Source organism: Chelmon rostratus, chromosome 10 (assembly GCF_017976325.1).
Source record: "Chelmon rostratus isolate fCheRos1 chromosome 10, fCheRos1.pri, whole genome shotgun sequence".
NCBI lineage: Eukaryota > Metazoa > Chordata > Actinopteri > Chaetodontiformes > Chaetodontidae > Chelmon > Chelmon rostratus.
This window is the reverse complement of record NC_055667.1, coordinates 3,169,649-3,192,626: the sequence shown is the minus strand read 5'-3', so window position 1 is coordinate 3,192,626 and position 22,978 is coordinate 3,169,649. Positions and strand designations below refer to the sequence as shown.

At 42.2% G+C, this 22,978-nt stretch overlaps 2 protein-coding genes across 2 annotated transcripts; both read left to right on the top strand.

The window, feature by feature from the left end:
- Nucleotides 1-329: 329 nt before the first annotated feature.
- Nucleotides 330-10,414, top strand: fam50a (family with sequence similarity 50 member A). Its single transcript, XM_041946102.1, has 13 exons — nucleotides 330-574; nucleotides 931-1,015; nucleotides 1,194-1,293; nucleotides 4,289-4,413; nucleotides 5,105-5,181; nucleotides 5,713-5,779; nucleotides 6,023-6,084; nucleotides 6,209-6,285; nucleotides 7,248-7,302; nucleotides 7,637-7,685; nucleotides 7,826-7,896; nucleotides 8,305-8,415; nucleotides 10,170-10,414. The coding sequence occupies exons 1-13, from the start codon at nucleotides 464-466 to the stop codon at nucleotides 10,176-10,178; spliced, it is 999 nt and encodes a 332-aa protein (XP_041802036.1). The 5' UTR covers nucleotides 330-463; the 3' UTR covers nucleotides 10,179-10,414.
- A 327-nt stretch (nucleotides 10,415-10,741) lies between these two features.
- On the top strand, nucleotides 10,742-22,896 carry si:ch211-207e14.4 (interleukin-17 receptor D). The gene is made up of 12 exons (XM_041946248.1): nucleotides 10,742-10,964; nucleotides 14,695-14,779; nucleotides 16,563-16,721; nucleotides 17,092-17,210; nucleotides 18,338-18,461; nucleotides 18,717-18,755; nucleotides 18,888-19,033; nucleotides 19,172-19,246; nucleotides 20,176-20,242; nucleotides 20,947-21,093; nucleotides 21,180-21,400; nucleotides 21,622-22,896. Exons 1-12 carry the CDS (start codon nucleotides 10,848-10,850, stop codon nucleotides 22,171-22,173), a joined length of 1,851 nt encoding a protein of 616 aa, XP_041802182.1. The 5' UTR covers nucleotides 10,742-10,847; the 3' UTR covers nucleotides 22,174-22,896.
- Nucleotides 22,897-22,978: the final 82 nt, after the last annotated feature.

Genomic DNA, 22,978 nt, shown 5'->3' with positions numbered 1-22,978 from the left:
GACTTCATCCGACTGATTCGACTGACTTCTCAAGAAATACTGGTCGATGCGGCCACTCTGCCCTTCCACCGCTAAACACTTCCTCCTTCCCTGATGGGTTCTAAGGCCTCGGATTGATGTTATTTTCTGCCAGCCACATGGGCAAACTTGAAGCTTCTTATCCTCTGCTGAATTTTACATCAATGCACTGTAATATTTTTTTTGTCAGTCTTTGTGAAGCTGTTGCCTTGTGACCAGTAATTACGAGGTTTTCTGGGGTACGCGAAGGCATCATGGATATTAGCTACCTACCCAGCATGCACTTCGCCGCCGCCATTTTTCTTGTTGTGGTGCGGTGGGAGACAGAGAGGTCTGTTTTCCCAGTCCAGAGAAAATCTGCTTTTTATTTTCGAAGTAAACGTTTCTTTGTGTTATTTTCTGTTATAAACCTTTCTTAGCAAGCGTCGACAACAAAGAAAGCAACATGGCGCAGTACAAAGGAGCTGCCAGTGAGGCTGGGAGAGCCATGCAGCTAATGAAAAAACGAGAAAAAGAAAGAGAACATCTTGAGCAACTCAAGCAGAAGATTGCAGAGGTTTGTAACGTTCAGCCCCGATTCACAACGTGTTTACCGGTCACGCGAAATTACTGCAAGCCTGTTTAGCTTCATCTCTGTTGTCAAAATAATTGGCCGTTATGGTATGTAAAGCCCTGAGGGATAACGACCTGCTGTCAGTGAAGGGGTCGCCGTCTGGAAAATTCTACCTATAAAACATTCAGGTTGAGAAGAACTACAGAATGCGAGCTTTGTTTGTAAAATAAAGCCTATAACACAAATTTTTCAGTACAGTCTCCTATAAGCACCCTGTCATTGAATGTGCTATAAAGAAATGGCAAAACAAACCTAACGCACCTGTATGTCTGGTGTCTTGTGTCTCTGTCCTCTCGCAGGACAACATGGTCAAGTCCAACATCGATAAGAAATTCTCAGCTCACTATGATGCTGTGGAGGCAGAGCTCAAGTCCAGCACAGTTGGTAAGTGTCTTTGTGGTTGCTCTAACTAGGTGTGATCAAGTGTGAACAAAAGCCAGCTGAGCTGATGCAATGTTATCATGGAAATATATAAAACAACAAATTTGCATCAGTGTGGGGTGGATTGTGAATTGGATGAAAATATGCTAATGAATCTTGTTTGTTGTTATGTCTTGATCAGGTCTGGTGACGCTGAATGATATGAAGGCGAAGCAGGAGGCCCTGGTGAAGGAGAGAGAGAAACAGCTGGCCAAGAAGGAACAGTCCAAGGAGCTCCAGCTGTGAGTCATTACACCCCTCTGACTCACTTTGTGATGTGTTGGTTGTTGACATATGGCACATGGCATTGCACTGGTCAGCCGTTTGGTTTAAGATGTTCTTAACACCTTCCATGAAAAAAAGAATCCTAAAATCACCACCAGGCGACCGCTTGCTTTAAAACATCAGAACAACAGAGATTGGGTTAACCAGTTCTTACATTAAGTGACTGCAGTGAGGTGGTCAGAATCAGAGGGACATATAAATTAAGCAATCACTTGAAGGATGTGTACACACCACTTACACATTACACTGCAGTTGTGATTGTGTGAGATGCTACTGGCAGGTCGGGGAGGGCGATTGTGAAAATGGATAGCACAGATAGTAGAAACACAGTCACTGGTGGAGCATGTTTCCTTGCTTCTTTGGCGCACTTTATGCTTGGTAGATCTGTTGCTTTTCCCCTTTGTGTGATTCACTAAAATCCACGTGGCAAATTTTACAATAAATATGACTTTGACTGATGTTGCTCTTAAGGATGATGATGATAATAATAATAATATCTTAATTTGTATAGCACGTTTCATACAAAAGGAAATGTCACACAAAGTGCTTTACAATCAAAGATAAAGAAAAGAAAGAAGAAACACACACACACACACACACACAAGAGCACACAAGTTCACACAATCAACACTCCCGTTACATCTTGATGAATTAAGTTCTGAGGAAACACCATCTTGAATTAAAAAGAAATGTGGAAAAACAGGAGATAAATTTGAAATGTTAAAACAATAAAAACAAATAAAACTGAACAAATTAATTATACATATAAAATAGAATCAAATAAATAAAATGAGATGAAGTGCCTAGAATGGATTAAATTCAAAATTTAGTTAAAGGCCAGACTAAAAAGATGGGTCTTAAGTTTGCTTTTTGTAATGCTGCACACACTTTTAGCCTTTTGGCAGGTACTCCATCACTCTCCTGTTCATCATCCTCTTGTTCTTCTCCGTCTTCTTCTACTTTTATTGACGGGTGTCATTTGAGTGACTCACTTCTTGTCACTGGATGTTTTAGTGGGTACTGTTACAGCACTCCATATGCCCCTCGATAATGTTACAGCCATTTTTTAAGACTGTATTTAAACAGTGGGAGAGAAGGGTGAAATACGGGAGAATCTTGGGAAAAACAGGTGAGCTGACTGGTCAGTTATTTGTGTGTACAGTCCTGTGCTTTTGTGTACTTTTGGGTCTGTTATTTATTTTTTGTATTATTTTTTAATGGTTGTAGCTCGGCTCGACTACAGTTATAGTTTAGACTGGCTGGTGTCAGCACACCCAAGGGGGTCCCAAGGTATAGCTGCAGGATAAACAGATAATTCTGGTGTGAGTGTGGGGGGGGCGGTTCTTAAACTTTTTGCTTTTTTTGTGAAGTACCATCTTCGTGCCCAAAAAGAAAATCATTCAAATGAAACATTCCAAGGAGGAAAAATCCTAACAAGACCATAATAAGGCCTAATAAGCCAAAAAGCTTGGGAGCCACTGTTTAAGACAGGGTTGTGCTCCAACAGTTTGTCTTTGACCCTGTTTCTATGTGACATTGCACAAGGCCAGCTAAAGAAATAAGACTGATATGGAGGAACTTGACTGGCCTGCACAGAGCCCTGACGTCAGCCCCATCTCACACATTTGGCATGAACTGGAACACCATTTGTGAGCCAGACGATATCAACCAACATCAGTGTGGGACCTCACTAATGCTTTTATGGCTGAATGGGAGCGAATTCCTGCATCCAGGTTCCAAAATCTGGTGGAAATGTGGTGACGAAAATAGTGGTGTTAATGGAAAAAAAAAAGCAAGAGACAGAATAGAGGACCGCCACATAGCCGCTGTGTGAAGTGGGTGGGAATGTCGGATCGTTGGTTTCAGAAAGCTACAGAAATGGTTGGACACAGCGCCTCTTAATCCGATATCAGATGGGTGCCCAACAAGCAGGTCTGACAGAGTATACCGCTCCCTTAATGCCCGTGACTTTGGGATGATGTGTTCAATGACCACATGTAGGTGTAATGTTGCAGGGCCTTTTGAGCCATATAGAATATGAATAAATCATATAGCCTATACAGCACTGTGTAATGTGATCTTTAAAAATGTCCAATTTCATATGTTTATTTCTGAAATGGGGCTCAATGCAAGTGAAATTTATGCAATGAGTGGGAACAAAAACAGGTCAGTATTTTGCGTTGCCTTTCTTACAGTGTGAAACCGGAGGAGCTTGTTTCATGTTATTTATACAAATGGTTCTGCTTCTCATGTAAACAACCCTTCATGTGTCTGAGAAGGAAACCGAATGTGTTCCAGGAATTTTCTCTCCATCTGCTTGTAACTGTTTCCAAGTTGCCTGAGACTTCATAGTTGTACCGTCACGGTTTGATCAGCTCCTGATCTGTAATAGGTGGTTCTCAAATTTCAAAGTTCAAGATGTCCTTAGCTGCACTTGAGGTCTTTTAAGACTGTTAGTTCGAATGAAAAAACACAGCGTGTTGACCCAGAGCTGTGTTGTTGACAGATCTCTCCGTTTTTCTATTCTGCCAATATATCAAATGAAAGACAGAATGACAGCTGGATGACTTCCTGGCTGTTGTAGTAACTCACTGTAGTTGGAACAGGATTGATTAGTGTTGGCATGCCAGCGAAAACACCCGTATCTGAGTTTATAGGAAATAAGGTTTGTCGTAAAGGTTTGCACATCTAATTAACTGTTCCCTGGAAGCTCAAAAACAAAAATAGATATGACTCTGGGTGGTGGCAAGCCCCTTATCACCAGCAGGAGCCCTGAATCTTGTTTTTCTAGATAATAAATACAGAATTATACAATAATAGAAAAAATTGGTACTGCTTATTGAAAACACATTTAAATAGGATGGAAAAATGTAAATACAGTGTGTCTCTCTGTGGTGTGTGTCACTTCGCTTTTTGATTTTAATCCCTCATTCTTTATTTTTCTGTTTGCAGTAAATTAGAGAAGCAGAAAGAGAAAAAGAGGAAGGAGGAACAGAAGAGGAAGATAGCCAGTTTATCGTTTAACCCTGAAGATGAAGGAGAAGAGGAGGAGGAAAACGAAGACGAAGAGCAGGATTGTGAGTGCGACTGAAAATGTGTTTCAGCTGTACGTCTTCCAGCGTTTTTCATTTGCTTCGTGTTTTGTGTGGCTTAGCGAGATAATTCTCTCCTGGATCTGATGTGGTCCAAGCCGTACTGTAGCTTCACCAGAGAAAAACACAATGGGTCCTGTCAGACAACACATACACTTCTTATTACAGAATATGAGTTGTCACTGCATCAAAGTCACCTCAGATGCACTTTAAGCCTGATTTTGTCCTTTAAAAATGATGCCTATGGCTCTTTTTGAGTATTTTCAGGAACTGCTTAGATCTTAAAGGAACATTTTAACATTTTGGGTCATGCACTTTGCCTTCTCGCAGAGAGTTTGATGAGAAGATTGATACCACTCTAATGTCTGTGCACTAAATACCAGATCACAGCTGGGAGACAGTTATCTTAGCATAAAGACGATAAGCAAAGCCAATCAGCCAGCGTGGATCTGTCTAAAAGTAACAAAACCCACGTAGCAGCACCTGGAGTGTTGTTGTCATCGTCACCACACTCCACAGATTCATAGCTCCCGGCCATGAAATAGTCCAGCACACAGCCCCCAGCAAAATCACGACATGTTGTTTACACACGCTGGTTTTTGTATGGATTAAACAAACAAGATATAACATGTTAATTAGGACATTTGTCTAACAGATGTTTGACTTGGTCTCACAGACGCTCCAGTTAAGAAGAAGAAACTGGGGAAAAATCCAGACGTAGACACAAGTTTCCTCCCTGATCGAGACAGAGAGGTGAGCTTCTCGTGTCTGGACCGTGTGACGGCATAAGATTGCTTTTGATTGTGGGAATATTTTATTATTTTATTCTATTGCACAGCTACCTCCATAGATGTGTGTACCTGTGTGTCATCACAATGCTATCCAACTGTAAAGACTAACAAGAATTTACGGCTGTGTACCTGGCAAGCTGCAGGCAAGCACATAAACCAAGCAATAATTAGGGCTGGAGTTTGTAGTAAATGCCACACTCACCTGATGTATTCTCACAATCGTTCCTGTGAGCTAAGGAATAATTGTAGCTCACATAACACAGGGATTAGATTTTTAAAGCCTTACCCATATAACTCTTATAGCTGGAGGCTTTTTCATACATCTGTAAATATGGCAGTTAATACGGTTATTGCAGTGGTAGAATTAGCATTGTTATACCACAGAATGCTCATTTTGTTATTATTCCAGTCTCTAATGAAGCTTTAATGCAACATGGCGCCCTGCTGAAATCCTTCACATTTTCACTGCGTGGGTTTTGCTGCTTGTGTTCAGGAGGAGGAGAATCGTCTCCGAGAGGAACTCCGGCAGGAATGGGAGCTCAAACAGGAGAAGATTAAGAGTGAGTGTCACAATGACTTGCGTGCCCACAAAAACACACGTCCCTTGTTATTACTGGAAGTCAGTCGTGTATCCGCATCTCATTAACTCTGATCACAAGCAAACATTCGTCCACAATGTCCCGTTTTTGACTCATTAAGCGAATTCCTCTCTGTCTCCGTCTTTTCGCTGCTGTATGTACAAACACTCACACATGAACTCTCGCACGCTCAGTCCAGAAATAATGCCATGAGTTTGTTTTCAGGTGAGGAGATTGAGATTACATTCAGCTACTGGGATGGATCTGGACACCGTAAAACTGTCAAGGTAAAGCGTGATGAGTATTGAAAACACATTGGCATCCCACGATCCCTTGCTCAAACAATATATTCACCATGAAGGTTACTCTCGTCATGTTTTTATTATGTCTTTGTTTGCATTTCTCCCGCAGATGAAGAAGGGCAACACCATCCAGAACTTTCTGCAGAGGGCTCTGGAGGTCCTCAGGAAGGACTTCAGTGAGCTCAGGTGAGATGCAGAAGAAGGAAGAGTCTCAATCAAAAAACACTTTCACTGTGAATGAACGAACGAGTGCACTCAGTTTCACTTTTCCTCAAACCCTTAATAACGTTTGGTCAGCGTTTACCCATGATTCTTCCTGTCCTACATTCCCTCCTGTTGTTTGAGAGAGCAGGAAGATGATGTTACCGAACAGACTCACAGGGAACTGACCAAACTCAGGACGCTATCGTGAACCAATGTTATTTTTTGGCGCAACATTCACTGGGTAAAAACTTAGAGGTAGAGGTAGAGAGGCTTTAAAGGATAACTTTCGTTTTTTACAACCTGGACCTTATTTGTAGCATTAAATACGACCATTTACTCACCCAGACAACTGTGGTGGCATTTGGAGTCATTTTGAAGAAATTAGCCCCAGAGGAGCGGGGGTGCTATTCCCTCTGAGCCCGTGGTGGCATGTTATCAACATCCGGCATCTCTAGACAACTACCTCTGACGTGGATGATGTCATTACCGAACGCCGGGCGCTGCGAGCAGCGAGCCACAACACGGCTGACTCTGCGCTGACTCTGCGCAATAACGAACCAAAGCTGTGCCAAACTACAGCTAAACTAGCCGACCGCCGGCTCAGAGGGGAACAGCACCAGCATTTCATAACTAAATATTGGAATATGAACGAGTTTCGCCGCAGATTATGCGTTATATAGAGGCTGCGCACGGGTGCCCCGATAACTCGCATACGGATATACGCGCCGCTCTTCTGGGGCTAATTTCTTCAAAACGACTCCAAATGCCACCAAAGTTGTCTGGGTGAGTAAATGGGCATATTTAATGCTACAAATAAAGTCCAGGTTGTAAAAAACGAAAGTGATCCTTTAAACTGGAGAAATGAACCGCTTTCCCTTCTTCCATTCACTCCCACCTGGGAGTGAGTGAACTGTGACACAGTGTTAAAGCTGATCTCTGTGCAGGTCTGCTGGAGTGGAGCAGCTGATGTACATCAAGGAGGATCTGATTATCCCACATGTAAGTGCTGCGTGTCTTACCGCCACACCCACGACAAGCAGGGCGCCGCTGTTGCCGCGCTCTGTTTTGTTTTGTGCGTGCACTCCAAGAATCACACAGAAGTATTTTAGATTCACAGTCTGGTTGCAACATTACACTTTTTTCTATTGTTGTTTAGTATTACGCTGCATTAGGGCGTCATTGTTGATTATTCCAAATATATGAGGGTATTCTCAGGATTTTGGGCTGCTGAAAGACATTATGGTTCCTGTCATCGTGTATGAGATGTGATTTTTATTTGTCCCACAGCTGTGGCACTGTTTCGCTCAACACTGTGTCTGTTTGTCTCATCCAGCACCACAGTTTTTACGACTTCATCGTGACCAAAGCCAGAGGCAAATCTGGTGAGTGAACGTCGACAGCTTTCGGCCCGTCCATGTACAATACCTGGATTTGTTTTTACATGGCACATTTTGTGAAACCACATGTAGCATTATGAAGCGGTGTTTCCTGCCTTTTCACTCAGTTGATCTATTTTGTTCAGGTCCTCTTTTCAGCTTTGACGTCCATGATGATATTCGACTGGTGAACGACGCCACCGTGGAGAAAGATGAGGTGAGGATTACTTACAACAATACAGTACAATACGTACAATTACAGATCAATCAGTACAATTAGTGGTGTTACATTGTATAGAAACAACAGGTTTTTGTTGTTGTTTGTCTGTTTTATGTTAATGATGTTGGCTGGTATGGCATAGTGCTGCTGCAGCTGTTTATTTAGAATCCAAGATTGATCTATTTGTATCCATTTATCTATGTATTTTTCTCATTGTAATTTTCTTGCTATGATGTCCAGATTCATTAAACACTACCTTGAACATGAAGCCATCTAGGTGAAGAACACGTCACCTGCAGAGTATTATCCTCTAGACTGTGGCCCAGCCGTAGCAGAGAGCCTGACATGGATTGTTAATTTCAAAGCCATGCTAAAGTTAAGCCAGATGTTCTCTTGTGCCTGAAGTCTCATGCAGGTAAAGTGGTGCTGAGGAGCTGGTACGAGAAGAACAAGCACATCTTCCCTGCCAGCCGCTGGGAGCCGTACGATCCCGAGAAGAAATGGGACAAATATACGGTGAGAGCCAGGACGCTCCGCTCACAGATCATTCAAGTTTCAGCCCATCTTAAATCTGATTTTTCAAAGTAAAACACCTGACATGTGTCTTCCATAGTAAATATATTTCCTGAGTGAATTGCTAACTAGTTATTCAGAGATTGGTGTGTGCGTATCTCGTTGTAAGTCAAATGCAGGGGACTTGCTGTGTGATACGTAGCTGCTCTTCTAGCAGGCTACATCAGTTGAGTTTTCTGGAAATGAAACTCTCTGGGTGACTCTGACCGTGGTGTAACATCACTGCCATGCTTCTCTGGTCGAGGGAAACTTCCAGAGAAGCTTTGAAAGGCCGAGGCTACCCAAATAATAATGTTTGTCAAGACAGCAGTTAGTTCCAGCTGGAGCACCAGACTGAGAGGAAGAGAGTTATGTTGTCATTTACCCTGGAGCAGTAATTCACCACTGCAACCTTCATACAATCGTATTTTGACGTAACTCCCTTAACAAGTTATGGTGGTAAACATTTGGAATCAGTGAAACCTTTCGCAGCGTGCGACCAACAATACTTTAGTTCTCATCTGTGGGAAAAGTTCCATTCACAAAAATGTTGCCAAAGAGTAAAAAGAATAATTTCTCTCTAAGTCCTGCTGTCCAAAATCAGCAACAGAGCTGTGCTGTAACTGGAGTGAAGAGGGGACGATTAAACGTGAGGTTAGATGCTGAAAAGCATCTTTCAAAGCGATCCATGAGACAGAGATGTTGGACAGGTTGATCTTACAGTCTACAGCAGGTGCAGCAGAGGACGATGCCAGACAGACATGATATGACAATTTAAGGAAAAACAGTTGCAGTAAGTTGGAAAGCCATGATAATATGGTGTGCAGAATATACATTTTATTTATTACTAAGTTTGTCTTAGATGTGTATTTATTTTAGTTTAGTTGACTTTTGGATTAAGGCCTTGTAATTTCAGGACAGATTAGTGTTTTGCCCTGTGGACAGAGGCGGCCTGTCTCTGACTGTCTGGCACGACAGGTCTGGACCGCTTGTGTTGATTTTGTTGGTGCCTGAGAGAAAATCCTAAGCAGGAGATGATTCACGTGTGCTACACAGTCTCTTCAATCACTCGTACAACCCGATTCCAACAAAGTTAGCACGCTGTCAATAAACACAGTTCATTTAGAAATGATTGCAATCTTAATGCTTTCCACATTATTCCAACTTTCTTGGAATCGTGGCAGTGTGTGCCACATAGAAACAAATCTGTGCGTGTTAAAAAGGCCTTGTATTGTTTAAAGGGTGATATTGAGAAGAAGTGGAAAGCTTTGTGAAGCATGAGAACATATTTTCATCCACTTCACTTTTTTTGTTACACATTTTCAGAAAAAAGCATGTGGCTTTTACAAAGTGTTTCACTGAAATAAATCTACACTCACAACCTGTGTTCATGTTCCAAACAAATATATCTTGGAAGTATGAAGTTTTAATGGTTCCCTTGGAGGAAGTGGAGAAGCAGCATATTGCTACTCTGTCTGAGTGAGCGATGGCACTGCCAACCTTTTCTTGCACGGACACGCAAAGGCATACCACCCATCCAGATCCAAACAGATTTAATAACAAATAGAGCTGCAATCATTTAGTGTTGTGCAGCAGATTAGAGCAGATTGCTTCCAGAACAAGGCCGGGATGTCATTTACGTTACTTCAAGTTAATGAGTGGACGTGCTGTGTTTCATCCTCGTCGAGTGACGTCATATTTTCGCTTGTGTTTTTCAGATCCGGTGAAACGGCGGTCTTCTCCACTCTCTGGAATGCTGTTCATTTCTGTCTTATTTTCCTTTATTGTAACATATTTCATCAATGTTTTATCAAGATTTGATAAACGGATGATTCATTTTTAGTTTTCCCAAATGTATTTGAATTGCCAATGCAATGTTTCCTGTAAAAACCCCACATTCATTTGTACATAGCTCACAACCATGTAGTAGCATCTGTGCTTAATAAAATGAACCTGGTTATGACTCTGGGCTGAAGACAAATCTTCATTATTTTGGCACCGACAGTTGGATGCTTTTTTGTCTTGTCGAGAAGATATTCCTCATCCCTGTGTGTGCTCATGTCGAGCGTGATCAGGGTTTTTCTTGGCTGCGAACTGTTAATTCGCGAGTCAAACCTGCCTTGTGCCTCCTGCTCCTACTGCACAGAATGATTTTTTCTGGCAGCGTCGCTGTTAAAACATGTACGGTGAGCCTCCACCCATAGCCCGGAGACACCACTCCCCTCATCAACTCTCTCCCTCCTCCCGGGGTCCTGTCAGTCACTCTCACGCACCATCGAGGAGGCTTTGATGTCACATTTCACTCTTGGGCTGAGTGGCGGCTTCTCACAGCCGCTCAGTCCACCGTTTGAGGTCTGGAGCTCACACTTGGACCATGTCATGCCGGCTGTAGCAGCATGTGGAAGGCAGCTTTTGTCGCGTACCATCTCTTGGTACTTGGTCAGAGGCTCTGGGCTCAGGATGATGTCGCAGCCATCAATCCTCAGGACTGCAGTCTGGACTGTATACGACAGGTAAGCCGCAGTCCCCACCTTGTGTACATATACATGCGTGTATGTCTTGTGCTGATCTATTGACACATATGCTGGTTCATCTTCTGTAGCTACACTGTACCTGCATTAATTTTCTCATTTAGCTTTTTTTAATATATGGTCAGACTTAAACCACTAAAGCACTGCGGCTGACCTGGTGTACACTGCTGGTCTGCTCAGTTATTCGACATGCTGCTTCTTGTCCAGCTGCATCTGTTTACATCGTGTCTTCTGGCTGGTGTGAGCTGGTAATCACCTCTGCACAGCCAGCAAACCTGGACTTAATGACTGTGGTTTGATGTTTAATAGAACACATTGTAATCTAGATGGGGTAAACATTAATGAAGGTGTAGAGCCATTAGATTCATTTATTGGCTTCCTGGCTGGGTTCTGTTCTAACCGGCTGTCATCCTGTGTCCTGTTCACTACACAGACGTGGTTTATTTTCATCAACTATGTCTTGTAATTCCAACACCTCTGTCCTCTGTTTCCTCTTTCAAAGCTGGGATCTCCAAATCTTTGCTTTTTTCACATGAATCACTTGTAAATGGTTTTGACTTATTCATATAAAACATGCAGAGAGAAAGGAAAAGAAAAATACCCACCTGGGGGTCAGGGTAAATCTGAAGGGTCAGGAGTGAATAGGTTTGGAAATCTGATGCACTTTTTTCTACTCAATAATTTTGCTCTACTGGAACATCTGAAAGCCCCCCAAAATTTCACAGGTTTAACGATCAGGGGAAAATCTTTCTCCAATTAAACAAACCACACGAGCAACGTACTAATGAGGAGTTACAAGAAGCCAACTTTATTTTAAGGGGTCACAAGTGAAAGCAATAGAAAGTGCTGTTAACGTAAGAGTAAGTTAAAGCAGAGCTGTATAATTTGTAAAATGAAGGCTCAGATATTCCCAGCTGAAAACACTGAGAGCATGAAGCCAAACATGTCCGGGACTGGAGTTATTGACTTCTTCCACACACGCTGTCCATCTTTCCAGAACATTCCTCCTCTCAGCCTCACTTCTGTGTGAAAGGTCAGAAATATTGTACGCATGGACTCAAATAGGTAGCTCCAGGCATCAGGATTAGGATCTGAGACAGGTTTGAGCCTCAGTGTTGCGTTTTAGGCCTCTGTCAGGGAGAGTTTCCCATCATAAGTAGTAAACAGACAAAGGGAGCGAGCAGGCTTGTCATCCTGAGCTGAGCTCTAAGCGATCCCATTCGACTGATACACGTCGTCATTTGGATGTGGCAACTTGTCTCATTCTCAAACAGGTTTCTGTCGACTCTCATGAGCGCGTAACCAGTGTTTTACATAGAAAAGGCCTGAACTTCCCTGATCCTCGTTCATCGTTTTCAGTATTTGAAAATCTGATGCGAGCAGCAGGATCGCAGGGAGCACACGTGACTGGATTCCCCTCGGCTCTTCCTCTTCTTTCATCCCTGTGTATCCTGTGTGCATATTGAAAAGCCACCCGTACTGAGAGCGTGTCGGGGGGGGGGGGGGGGGTTCTCTGTTTTGCCTTGCATGCCAAACACGTTGATTATGTTCCCTCATGAGCTTGCGTGCAAGAAACTATTTATGCCACAAATACTTTCTGAAGGCCATTACCTGACAGTTTAAAGTGCCATTGTGCTAACCACCCTGCACATCACACCACTCTGTCTCTCTCATGCCTCGGGCAACTGCAGTATTTCTTCCTCTCTCATTTTCTCCACCTGTTGGTCTAGTTAAGGTCTCCAAACCTGCAGGGCAAGTCAGCACTACTGTTTGTGTGTGTGTGAGGCAGTTTGACTCACACTTTGTGATATTACTCACAGATGACGAATGCCTTTCAACATGTATTTGTTTCTGTGGGTTCAGGTTATTTATTGTGAGAACTGTTGCAACACAGAAACCAGCAGCAGTTGATACTGTGTCTTGGAACCACATTTGACATATTTAGCACAGGGAAAATAGACCCTTAATGTTTTATCATCACTGCGGTTTATAAATTCAGGATAAAGTCCCCCTGACAGCGCTGTCAGTGCTGATGTAGTGTTTGAACCACTGACGGAAAGTATGTGCAGATGTTTGGACATTAAAGTAGCTTTTGGTTTATACATGAACATTCCTCTGAGGTTCAAGTTTTGTTTTGTTTTTTATTTAATGCTTTAGGCACATATGCATGTTCTCTCTTATACCAGCATGTGCCAGCAAGGATGGAAGAGCATCTTTTTTTTAAAGACTGCAGCATGGCCATCAGTGTGTAACAGCAGCAGATGGCAGAAGCAGTCCTGGAATGTAACTAAATACATTCACTTGAGTACTGTACAATTACAGTATCAGCAGACCTATATTTAAAGTCACTTTATAGTTCCACCCCCCTCCATTTCAGGCAAGTATTGTACTTTTTACTCCTCTACATTTATTTGGTTTCTTTAGTTCTAGTTATTATGCAGATCTAGATTATTAATCCAAAATAGAAATCAGATACTAAATTCTGATGCATTACTATGTCTATATACTATACTAGGTCAAGAGCCACAGATATTAAAAAATCAGCGACTATTAGGCCCAATGTAGCTGACCTCGGCCAGAACCCGATAGCCCACCTAACCCTATCAGTTATCAATACATGATCTCATACACAGTGACATAGATTGCATAGATTTTTTCTTTCTTTTTTTTTTTTTTGAGTAGAGGTTTTGTTAGTTTTCTCATGTTTCCTCTGGTTGAGTGTACACATGGGTCTCCATCTGAAAAAAAAGGAAAATGACAAAAAGGGACATGGTGTAACTCAACCAAGCAAGTAAAAAATATATATATATATACATTTGAATATTTGAATAACTACGCACATTACTCAATCGTAGGCCTACATAAAAAGCGGCAGAAATAGTTGCATAAAGAATGAAAAAAGAGGACTGTCAGATTGTTTGGTTTCAGAGAGCTACAAAAAAACGCAGCCCCCTCAGCCTCCTGACGGTGAAGCATCGTCGAGGGAGGGGGGTTTGAGACTCGCTGACCATCTGATAAGCACTTCAGCTGAAGTTTACTGATGCCTTGAGGATAGGAGCAGATTCTGCCGGACGGAAGGAATGCCATATTTTTGAGGGAGCTATTAAGAAAGACATGAGCACTTGGTCCTGGAGACAGACAGGAGGCTTCTGGCATTGTGATGGGGGGGGGGGGGGGGCAGGACTCAGGCTGGTCTATAGCTGACTATAGCACTACAGCCTGCAAACTGACCATGAAGCTGAATCAGCTCCTCTGTAAAACGTTTGCATGCATGTTTCTTTTATTGACAGCTCATTTCTAGTTTTTTATATTGCACTTAATTTCATCTATTTGTTGCTGCTATTAATTCCAAGCTTTCCCTCTTTGGTGTTCTTTCACGTTCAATCCACATTGCTGCTTCAGATGAACGTACAGTGGAATTAATGCAACCATGAATCTAATCTGAGGTGATGTTTAAATTCAGGTTAAAAATGTCTGAATCTGTTTTTATTGCTGTCTAGGACTGTGGGTGTGCACTGTATCTGTTATTGTGCCGTGTCTCCCTTACGGTGTTTCATTCATTGTCATTGCTACATTCCAGTTTAATGCTCTTTTCAATTGAAAACCTATTTATCCGGGTTGTTCTCCTTATGTGAAACAACTTTCAGTATGCCTTGGCAGAAATGCTGTTGAACGTGCAAAGTCTGAAATCATTACTGCCTCTCCTTCACAGGGAGGACCTGGATGTGATTACTGCAGAATAACAAGAGCTGATGTCAAGAGGGCTTTAGGTTTTAACTCCATCCAAGCATTTGGAAGTAAGTCTGATTCAGACGGGGTGCGCTGGACTGCGGGCTAATTTCACTGAGAAACTGCATGAAAGCATGGATGCACTGATAACCCCATGGACTCAGATGTTGTCCCTCTTGTCTCTCTCATGCACGTCCGAAACACTAGCATTAGCACTGGGATGAGCACATGTCACACTGTTAGCTCTTTAAAATAGGATTTAAACACAGGCTAGCCTGAAGAGCAAATAGGCTGCTACCTATTGTCAAAACTGAGGTCATAAAAACAAATGGCAAATGTCCTATAACAACTAACAACAGATGAAACACTGGTAATCCTGGGACAAATATTTGTCAAATCTTTAGTGTTGCTATTGGCTAATGAGTGCTAATATTTAATTTAATTTATTTTTTATTGCAAAGAGCACCAACATTTGGACCAGCTGGACCGGCTAACCACACAATAATTTATATTCATACCAAAGACATCAGAACTATGAAGGAACACACATGGAATTATGTAATAAACAAAAAACAGCTTAAACAAACAGAATATGTTTTATATTTTAGATTCTTGGAAGTAGCCACCGTTTGCTTTGACAGCTTTATGACAGCTTTGCACACTCTTGGCATTCTCTCAATCAGATTCATGAGGTAGTCACCTGAAATGGTTTTCCAGTCTTGGAGGAGCTCCCAGAGGTGTTTAGCACTTGTTGGCTGTTTTGCTTTCACTCTGCGGTCCAACTTATCCAAAAACCTTCTCAGCTGCGTTCAGGTCCGGTGACTGTGGAGGCCAGGTCATCTGCCGCAGCTCTCCATCACTCTCCTTCTTGGTCAGATAGCCCCTTACACAGCCTGGAGGTGTGTTTGGGGTCATTGTCCTGTTGAAAAATAAATGATCGTCCAACTAAACGCAAACCAGATGGGATGGCATGTTGCTGCAGGATGCTATGGTAGCCATGCTGGTTCAGTGTGCCTTCAATTTTGAATAAATCCCCAACAGTGTCAGCAGCAAAACACCCCATGTGGGACAGAGACACGGCAGGTGGAACCAAAAATCTCAAATTTGGACTCATCAGACCAAAGCACAGATTTCCACTGGTCTGATGTCCATTCCTTATGTTTCTTGGCCCAAAAAAGTTTTTCTTGTTGTTCTTCCTAAGTAGTGGTTTCTTTGCAGCTATTTGACCGAGATGCTGTTAATTAGCAGTTTTGATGTCTTCAGTATGAATCTACAATGTAGAAAGTACTAAAAATTAAAAAAAAAAAACATTGAGTGAGAAGGTGTATGGTAGTGTGTGTGTGTGTGTGTATATATATATGTGTGTGTGTGTGTGTGTGTGTGTGTATATATAATATAATATATACATATATTATATTATATATATATATATATATATATTATATATATATATATACATTTTTTTTTTTTCCTCAGGTCACACACAGTGTGATTTTTAGTGAAATTTCAACAACTATTGGATGGATTGCTTAGAAATTTGGTGAATGCATGTCCAGTTGCAGCGCCAGTGACATCAGCCTCAGCTGTACTTTGTGTTCGGTCCAAATTAGCAAATGTTAGCATGCTAACACTCTAGTAAATGAATTACTTCAGCAAATGAATATCAGCATGTTAGCATTGTGATTGTGGATATGTTAGCATGCTAATGCGAGTACAGCGTCACATTAGCTTGGCTGTAGACTAGTCTCACTTAACTAGTTATCCAGGCTTGTATTGGACGCTGACATGAGCATTGTCTAGAAATTGTCATGTCCTGAGAAACACTTTCTAACCATCTTCATGCCTCCTCAGGCTGTATTCCATGGCCATGTTTTGAGCTGCTCGGTGAAAAAGATCCTGAAATCTGTCAGCACTACGTCCAAGCTCCAAATGACGTGAAGGTCGAGTTTGTACATGAGCCAAACCCCAAATCTGACACCATCGTTGTCTCCTGGAAGCCCAGTTTCTATGGTATGTGCACATGGCTTTACAGCAAAATACACACATCTCTCCTGTTTTTTCATGCCGGTGTCTGGATGCAGTTCTTGTGAGGACACACAGCATTCTTTAAATCTGGTGGAAGTCATGTAGCGGTTTGGTTGGTTTTAAATAGTCAGTTTTGAAACTCATGTTTCATGTCAGACATGAGTTATCTCCCCAAAAGTAATTTGCCAGAACATTGTTTGATTTGTTTCAGTGACATAGAGTGAATGATTACTTAAAGGTATGCCTCATTACAATGCTTCAAAGCATGAGAGAGAGACTGGGACGGTGCGCTGATCTGATGCATTTCCACAGTCTGTGACTCAGCTTTCACTCTGTCCCTTTGTGTTTGTTGCAGGGATCGCCTTCCTGCGGGGCTTTCAGGTGTCCCTCCAGGCTTTGGGAGGGTCTAGTGTCGCCTGTCAGCTCTTTCTCTTCCACCGTAACCTGTCCCTCCCGGCATCGCACGCTCAAAGGGTAGGAAGGGCCCCGCTTGCTTCGGCATTTGCTTGTTTTCCTGTCTCGTATGCTGTTTGTGAGAATTCTCACGGTTTTTAGTCACAGAAATGTTCACAGATGATTTTGAGTGAGACAGCAGAGTAATACTTTTCATTTGAATAAAGCTCTATTTTTTTCAGTGCATGCAACGGCAATCTAATTATCTATAGATAATAAAACAGTGTTGCACAGTAAAAAAAAATACATATAGGCACAGCAAAAAATGATATAATATTGCACAAGATAGTTGCACAGATGTAATGGCTAATGGATTTCTGAGTGTACTCACAGATGATGACCTGGGGATTGTGAAATGATGCTACAATCATATGTTTTAGGTGAGATCACAGTGACATATCCTCCCTATAAAAGAAACAAAAGGGTTCTCAGTGCAAACAGCTGTGCATTTCAGGCTGAAGATCGTCCAAAAGCTGTAAACGACATGAGAGAAGCTTTACGTCAAAGGAAAGCCTGTTATTTATGTAGTCTCATTTTACGAGAAAGTCCTGTGCTTTCTTGTACTTTGCTAACATGCGTGAAATCATACATCTCTGGATACGCTCCCATGCTGACTGGAGCGCACTAGCAGGGAATCCAGTGGAGGAAAAAACATCACAGTACTGGATACAGTGTGGTGTTTGAGGCAAAAATGGATTTCTGTTGTTTGAAGAGATCTGGGTGATTGTGGGTGGGCTTGATTGTGTTTATGCTGGAGCTGCAGCCTGCAACAACCACTCTGTGTTAGTATTCTGGCACATTACCGAGTCCAAGTCTCATATCCAAACTGCAAACAATATATCAGGCCAATATTTCAACGCACTGCTCTCCAAGAGGTAGCAGTTTTGGTTTTTAAGGAATAAGTAAAGTAAATAAAACAATACATGAGCCTAAACAGGCAGAATATATCAAAATATTAAACAATTCTCATACCGAATCTTTAAAGAAAAAAACAGCTGAAGACCGGGAGCCTCCCAGTCACTTATTCTGCATCTTATCTTTTTAAGATATATTGTTATTGTACATGGAATGGAGCATATGTCAAATCTCTTATCTCACCTTATCTGATAAAAGCATGACGTGTGTGTGTATGTGTGTGTATTCTGTAGGTGTACAAGTCAGACCCTTTCCCCAACCTCTCCCTTGGGTCCCAGTATGCAGTTACAGTCATGGCCCTGCCGGTGCCTGAGGAGTGGGAGAGGTTCTACCACAGCGAGATCTTCTCCACACGCTGTGAGGACCCTTTCAGCTCTAGATATGTTTACGTTCACAGAGTTAGTGGTTGCTTCAGGGTAACCTCAAACATCCAAAACCCATCGGTTTGGTTTTTGTTTTTACAGTGCGTGTAGTTATAATTACATGTTACGCGCTGACATACGGAAGCTTGTGGGCTGTCTAAATACGCCACTTTTCTTCATGTGTCTTTCAGTAATACTTTTGCCAAATTAATGGTGAATTTAAAGTAATATGCACATTGTGGTTTTGCAGCATGTGCAGAGAAGAACGGCCTCGAGCAGTGCAAGAAAGGTGAGAGAAAATATTTGACTCTGAGTTCCCAGATGAACTCCAGTCCGGCACAACGATGCCATCTTGTGATGAAAGGTTTCTTCTTATGATCAGCTTAACTGTAACTGTGAATATGTCATGGTCTGGTTGTAGACTGGTACCCCACACATATTGAGGTGCAGCAGGAAGGGGCCGCCGTCACTGTGACCTTTAACCTGGCTCCTCCAAACCTGGGCATCAGAAGCTACTTCTCACTGTGCTACACAAATGGCATGAAGACATACACAGACATAGTACCTGTGAGTGGTTTCAGCAGCTTTAGACTTCCCTGTTTTGTTTTCATCCGGCGCATTCGTACCTTCTTTTTCTGTTGTTTACGTTATGGGAGCATGTGGTGATTAAGTGAACTTGATTATCCATTCATTCAATTTCCGTAGGATTCCTCCACAAACCAGACTCACCACAGCTATCAGCTGAGTGACCTTCAGGAAGGCACCAATTACACCTGTGAGGTAAAATAAAAGTGGATGATAGCTAATCTATATTTCAGAATATCTTAAACTATAATTGTTTTAACTAAAAATCATTGTTTTGTGAGTAAAATCCTCGGATGGCTTTGTGTTTGATCGATGATATAGAAATACTAGTGTCAAAAAATATGTATTAAATGGGCTATATTCATTTATATTTTTTTATTCTTTGTCTTGAAACATTTTTTGTAGTTTGATGGAATAATTTTAACTCAAGGTCCACTTCTGGCTTGTTTCTGGAGCTTTCCACCACATCTTATGGACCTCATCAGCGGCCCAGTTGTTGTGAAAAAGTTGTCATTATGTGACCTAAGTATCTAATTAAGATAAGGTGAATTCTCGAGAGAGAGGGACTAAGTGGACCTTGAGTCAAAGCTGCACTAATCAATATTCATTTTACCCATGTATCAAATGACTCAGTGTGATGTGGAAGAGATTGCTCACAGAGAATTGTCACTCAGCTCTGCAGGGCTTCTCAGTGTCTTTTGGCTCACTGTTTCGGTTTTACAGCTTGCAGCTCTGTCATCAGCATCCTTTCCAGCAGCAGGCAGCTGTTCGCTGTAAAAAAGCTCACACAGAGCCAGTGTACAACACACAGATGCGGCAGAGTTGGTGGAGAGCAAAACAGAGCTAAAAGGAGACAGAGTACTGGACTTTATCTGGTTGCCAGAAACACAACTTCAATAAATGCTAAATGTAGCTGTGTCTGATCGTTGACTGTTTGCTATCATGTTTGCTATATCAACCTTTTCAAGGTAACAATATGTCGGTGTTGCGTTTACAGCTTATTGCAATACCACCAAGTGGCCAAAAAGAAAAAACAATGAATACAAGTTTAAGATTATTTTGTCAAACTACAATTTTCCAACATCGAGACCAATTTTTCATGCTCAACATTTCTTGTGTCACAGATTGCAGCTAACGAAGTGGATGCAGTGAGGAAAACCTTCACTGTTCAGGTCATGAGTGTTCATAAAGGTAGGCGAGGTTGTCCACACAGTCACAGGGTGTCATAGTGGGTGTTGTGCAGACCCCTTCTTACATTTTGTTGTGGAGATAAGAAGTGTGTGTCGGACCGTATACAGTGTATGTATTAGACACAGACACAATGTTTAATACAAGTGTGATCAGTCCCATCTTCATCATCCTTGAAAGTTATGCCGCTAAATTTGTGCAAATATCCTTATTTGATTTCCTGTTGAGAGTTAGATGAGTGGCTCTTCACTGTTGTGATGCTTCTTTGCAAGTTATATAGCTACAGCCAGGAGGCGATTAGCTTAGCATAAAGTCTGGGGGAAACAGCTAGCCCGTCTGTCTCCAAAGATATGTATAATACATGTACCAACATGTCTACAGCCATCTGAAACACTGAGGTTTTACAGGAGGTTCCTTGATGGATCTATTTTGTGGACTCTCTGCTTCTTTCCTGGTCTTAAAGGTGCTGACAGGCATATTTTGGAACTTCAGAGAGAGCCAGGCTAGCCATTTACCCCTGTTTCCAGGCTTAATGCTGTTCTATGCTAATCTCCTCCCAGCTCTAGCTCAGTAATTAGCATCAATCATCTCATCTAAGTCTCTGCAGTAACACAAATAAACCTATTTCCCGAAATGTCAAACTATGTGCAGTAATTCTTCAAGGTCTGACACTGAACTGTCGTGTGATCATGCATCCTCATCCTCAGGAGGTGCCTCGCCACTGTCTGTCACTCCCTCCTTGGCACTGATGCTTCCACTGGGCCTGGCTATGGTAGTCTTTATTGTAGTCTCACTGGCTGCTCTCGGCAAGAGGAAGCCCAACCTGCAGATGAAGAAACTTTTCATGAATCCAGGTGCAAAAACAAACTAAATACCTCGTGGAATATCACTGCATGTCATGAAGGCCCATTTAAAATCATGCAAACTGTTCATTTTACAGAGAACATCTCTTGTACCTCTGACCCGTCTTTGCCATTATCGGCACTGTGTGAAGTTCAACATCATCAGGAGAGCGGGACTCAGGAGGAAGCGGTGGTATTGCAGAGAAACGGGCTGACCCCTCCTCGTCTTCTGATTTGCTACAGCAGCTATGACGGCCCTGCTCATGTCAAAGCCGTCATGCAGTTAGGGGCTTTTATACAGCAGCACATGGCCACTCAGGTAGTGGACGGGCCATCTCATGACTCTAATGCAGCTTGCCACAGATGTTCTGTTTTAGTGGAATTGGAAACATGAAAACATGTGTAGAGATTATGTTGGCAAACTCTTTGAAAGCTACTGATTATATACTGTCCATTTCTTTCTTCCTTCTCTCCTTTATTATGAGGTGGGGTGGGGTTAAACATGTCATTAATTTCTTGTGACACTTTTTGTCTCCCCAGGTGTGCCTGGACCTGTGGGACTCTCTGAGTGTGGCTGGGGAGGGAAATATGGCCTGGCACTGCCGTCAGATCCGGGAGAGCGATTTCATCTTGGTGATCTGTTCACGGGGCCTCAGTCACAGACCCGAGCCTCCAGAGCCGGAGGGTGACGATGAAGACGAGGAGGCAGACGGAGGGCTGGACTTTGGTTCCAACGCCTTCAGCTCTGATGCAGCCGTCAAACTTATTGGAGAAGAGGTAGGCCGTGCCAAAGCCAGCGGCCAGGACCTGTCCAAATACATGGCGGCCATTTTTGAGTACTCAGAGGAATCGGATATCCCCGTTGAGCTGAGGCTGGTATCTCACTACAGGCTGACAAGTGACTTAGTGCTGCTTTTCTCCCACCTTCATGGAGTGGCTCTGCATAGGCCGGGAAGTTACCTGAAGATAAACCACATTTCAGAAGAAGGCTTTACCAAGTTACCAGCCGGAGCAGCTCTGCAGTGGGCTATCTATGAGGCCGGGATGGAAATGAGGGCAAAAAGCCATTGCACTGTGGAAGGAGGGGACTAAACACAAACAATAGGACTCCATACGCCCTGACTGAATGATTGGTATCGGACAAAAGGTTGACCTGAAGATAGATGGCCATGATGGTCACAAACCTGATGGTTCAATATTTGGCCAGATAGGAGAAGCCATGAGCTCACAGCTGGAAGGTGACTAGTACATGTACAATCCTTGCTGATGTGCCCTTAAGCCATCAACCAACTAACCACCTCTTCCTCAGCTGTGCTGCAATGGCAGCAACTGTGCACTTTGACTAATGAAATGTGTTAACACGCTACGTGTGTGTATGAGAAGGATCTGTAAAAAGCCATATGTTTAATGGTCAGTAAAGCTATCTTAGTCTTATAGATGGTAGACGTTTTCTGTTTGTTTTTTTGCAGTGTCATGTAAAAAAACTATTGTGAAATGATATCGGCATTGTACAGAAACAAACTTAAATGAATCTCAAGCTTGAGTTATTGAAGTTATTCTGAAGCATTGAAGTACACATTGAGCATTGTATACGTTCCATTTTAGAGTCATGCTTATGGGTTATTTATACATGTGCATATCGCATATTATACTCAAATAAGGATGGATTAATTGGTCCTATCATTTTTACTTTTATACTGATGTGAGGTTACATATATGGGCAACCATCGAGCATTTTGTATTGTGAAACATGAATTTACTTTTGTGCATGTAATCATCAAATAAAATAATATTGGAACATGTTTTTTTGGCTCCTCAAATAAATTACATGTGTTCATCATGACATTTTTGTATTAATCTGATGTATTGCCGTTGCTGTGTGTTGCCAGGGTGGAGG

Coding starts and splice junctions, on each gene's coding strand:
- fam50a (XM_041946102.1), top strand. CDS start 464: ATGGCGCAGTACAAAGGAGCTGCCAGTGAGGCTGGGAGAGCCATGCAG. Junction 7,303..7,636: donor AGGATCTGATTATCCCACAT/GTAAGTGCTGCG, acceptor TGTCTCATCCAG/CACCACAGTTTTTACGACTT. Junction 7,897..8,304: donor CCACCGTGGAGAAAGATGAG/GTGAGGATTACT, acceptor TTGTGCCTGAAG/TCTCATGCAGGTAAAGTGGT.
- si:ch211-207e14.4 (XM_041946248.1), top strand. CDS start 10,848: ATGTGGAAGGCAGCTTTTGTCGCGTACCATCTCTTGGTACTTGGTCAG. Junction 14,780..16,562: donor CTCCATCCAAGCATTTGGAA/GTAAGTCTGATT, acceptor ATGCCTCCTCAG/GCTGTATTCCATGGCCATGT. Junction 18,756..18,887: donor CCTCGAGCAGTGCAAGAAAG/GTGAGAGAAAAT, acceptor GTCTGGTTGTAG/ACTGGTACCCCACACATATT.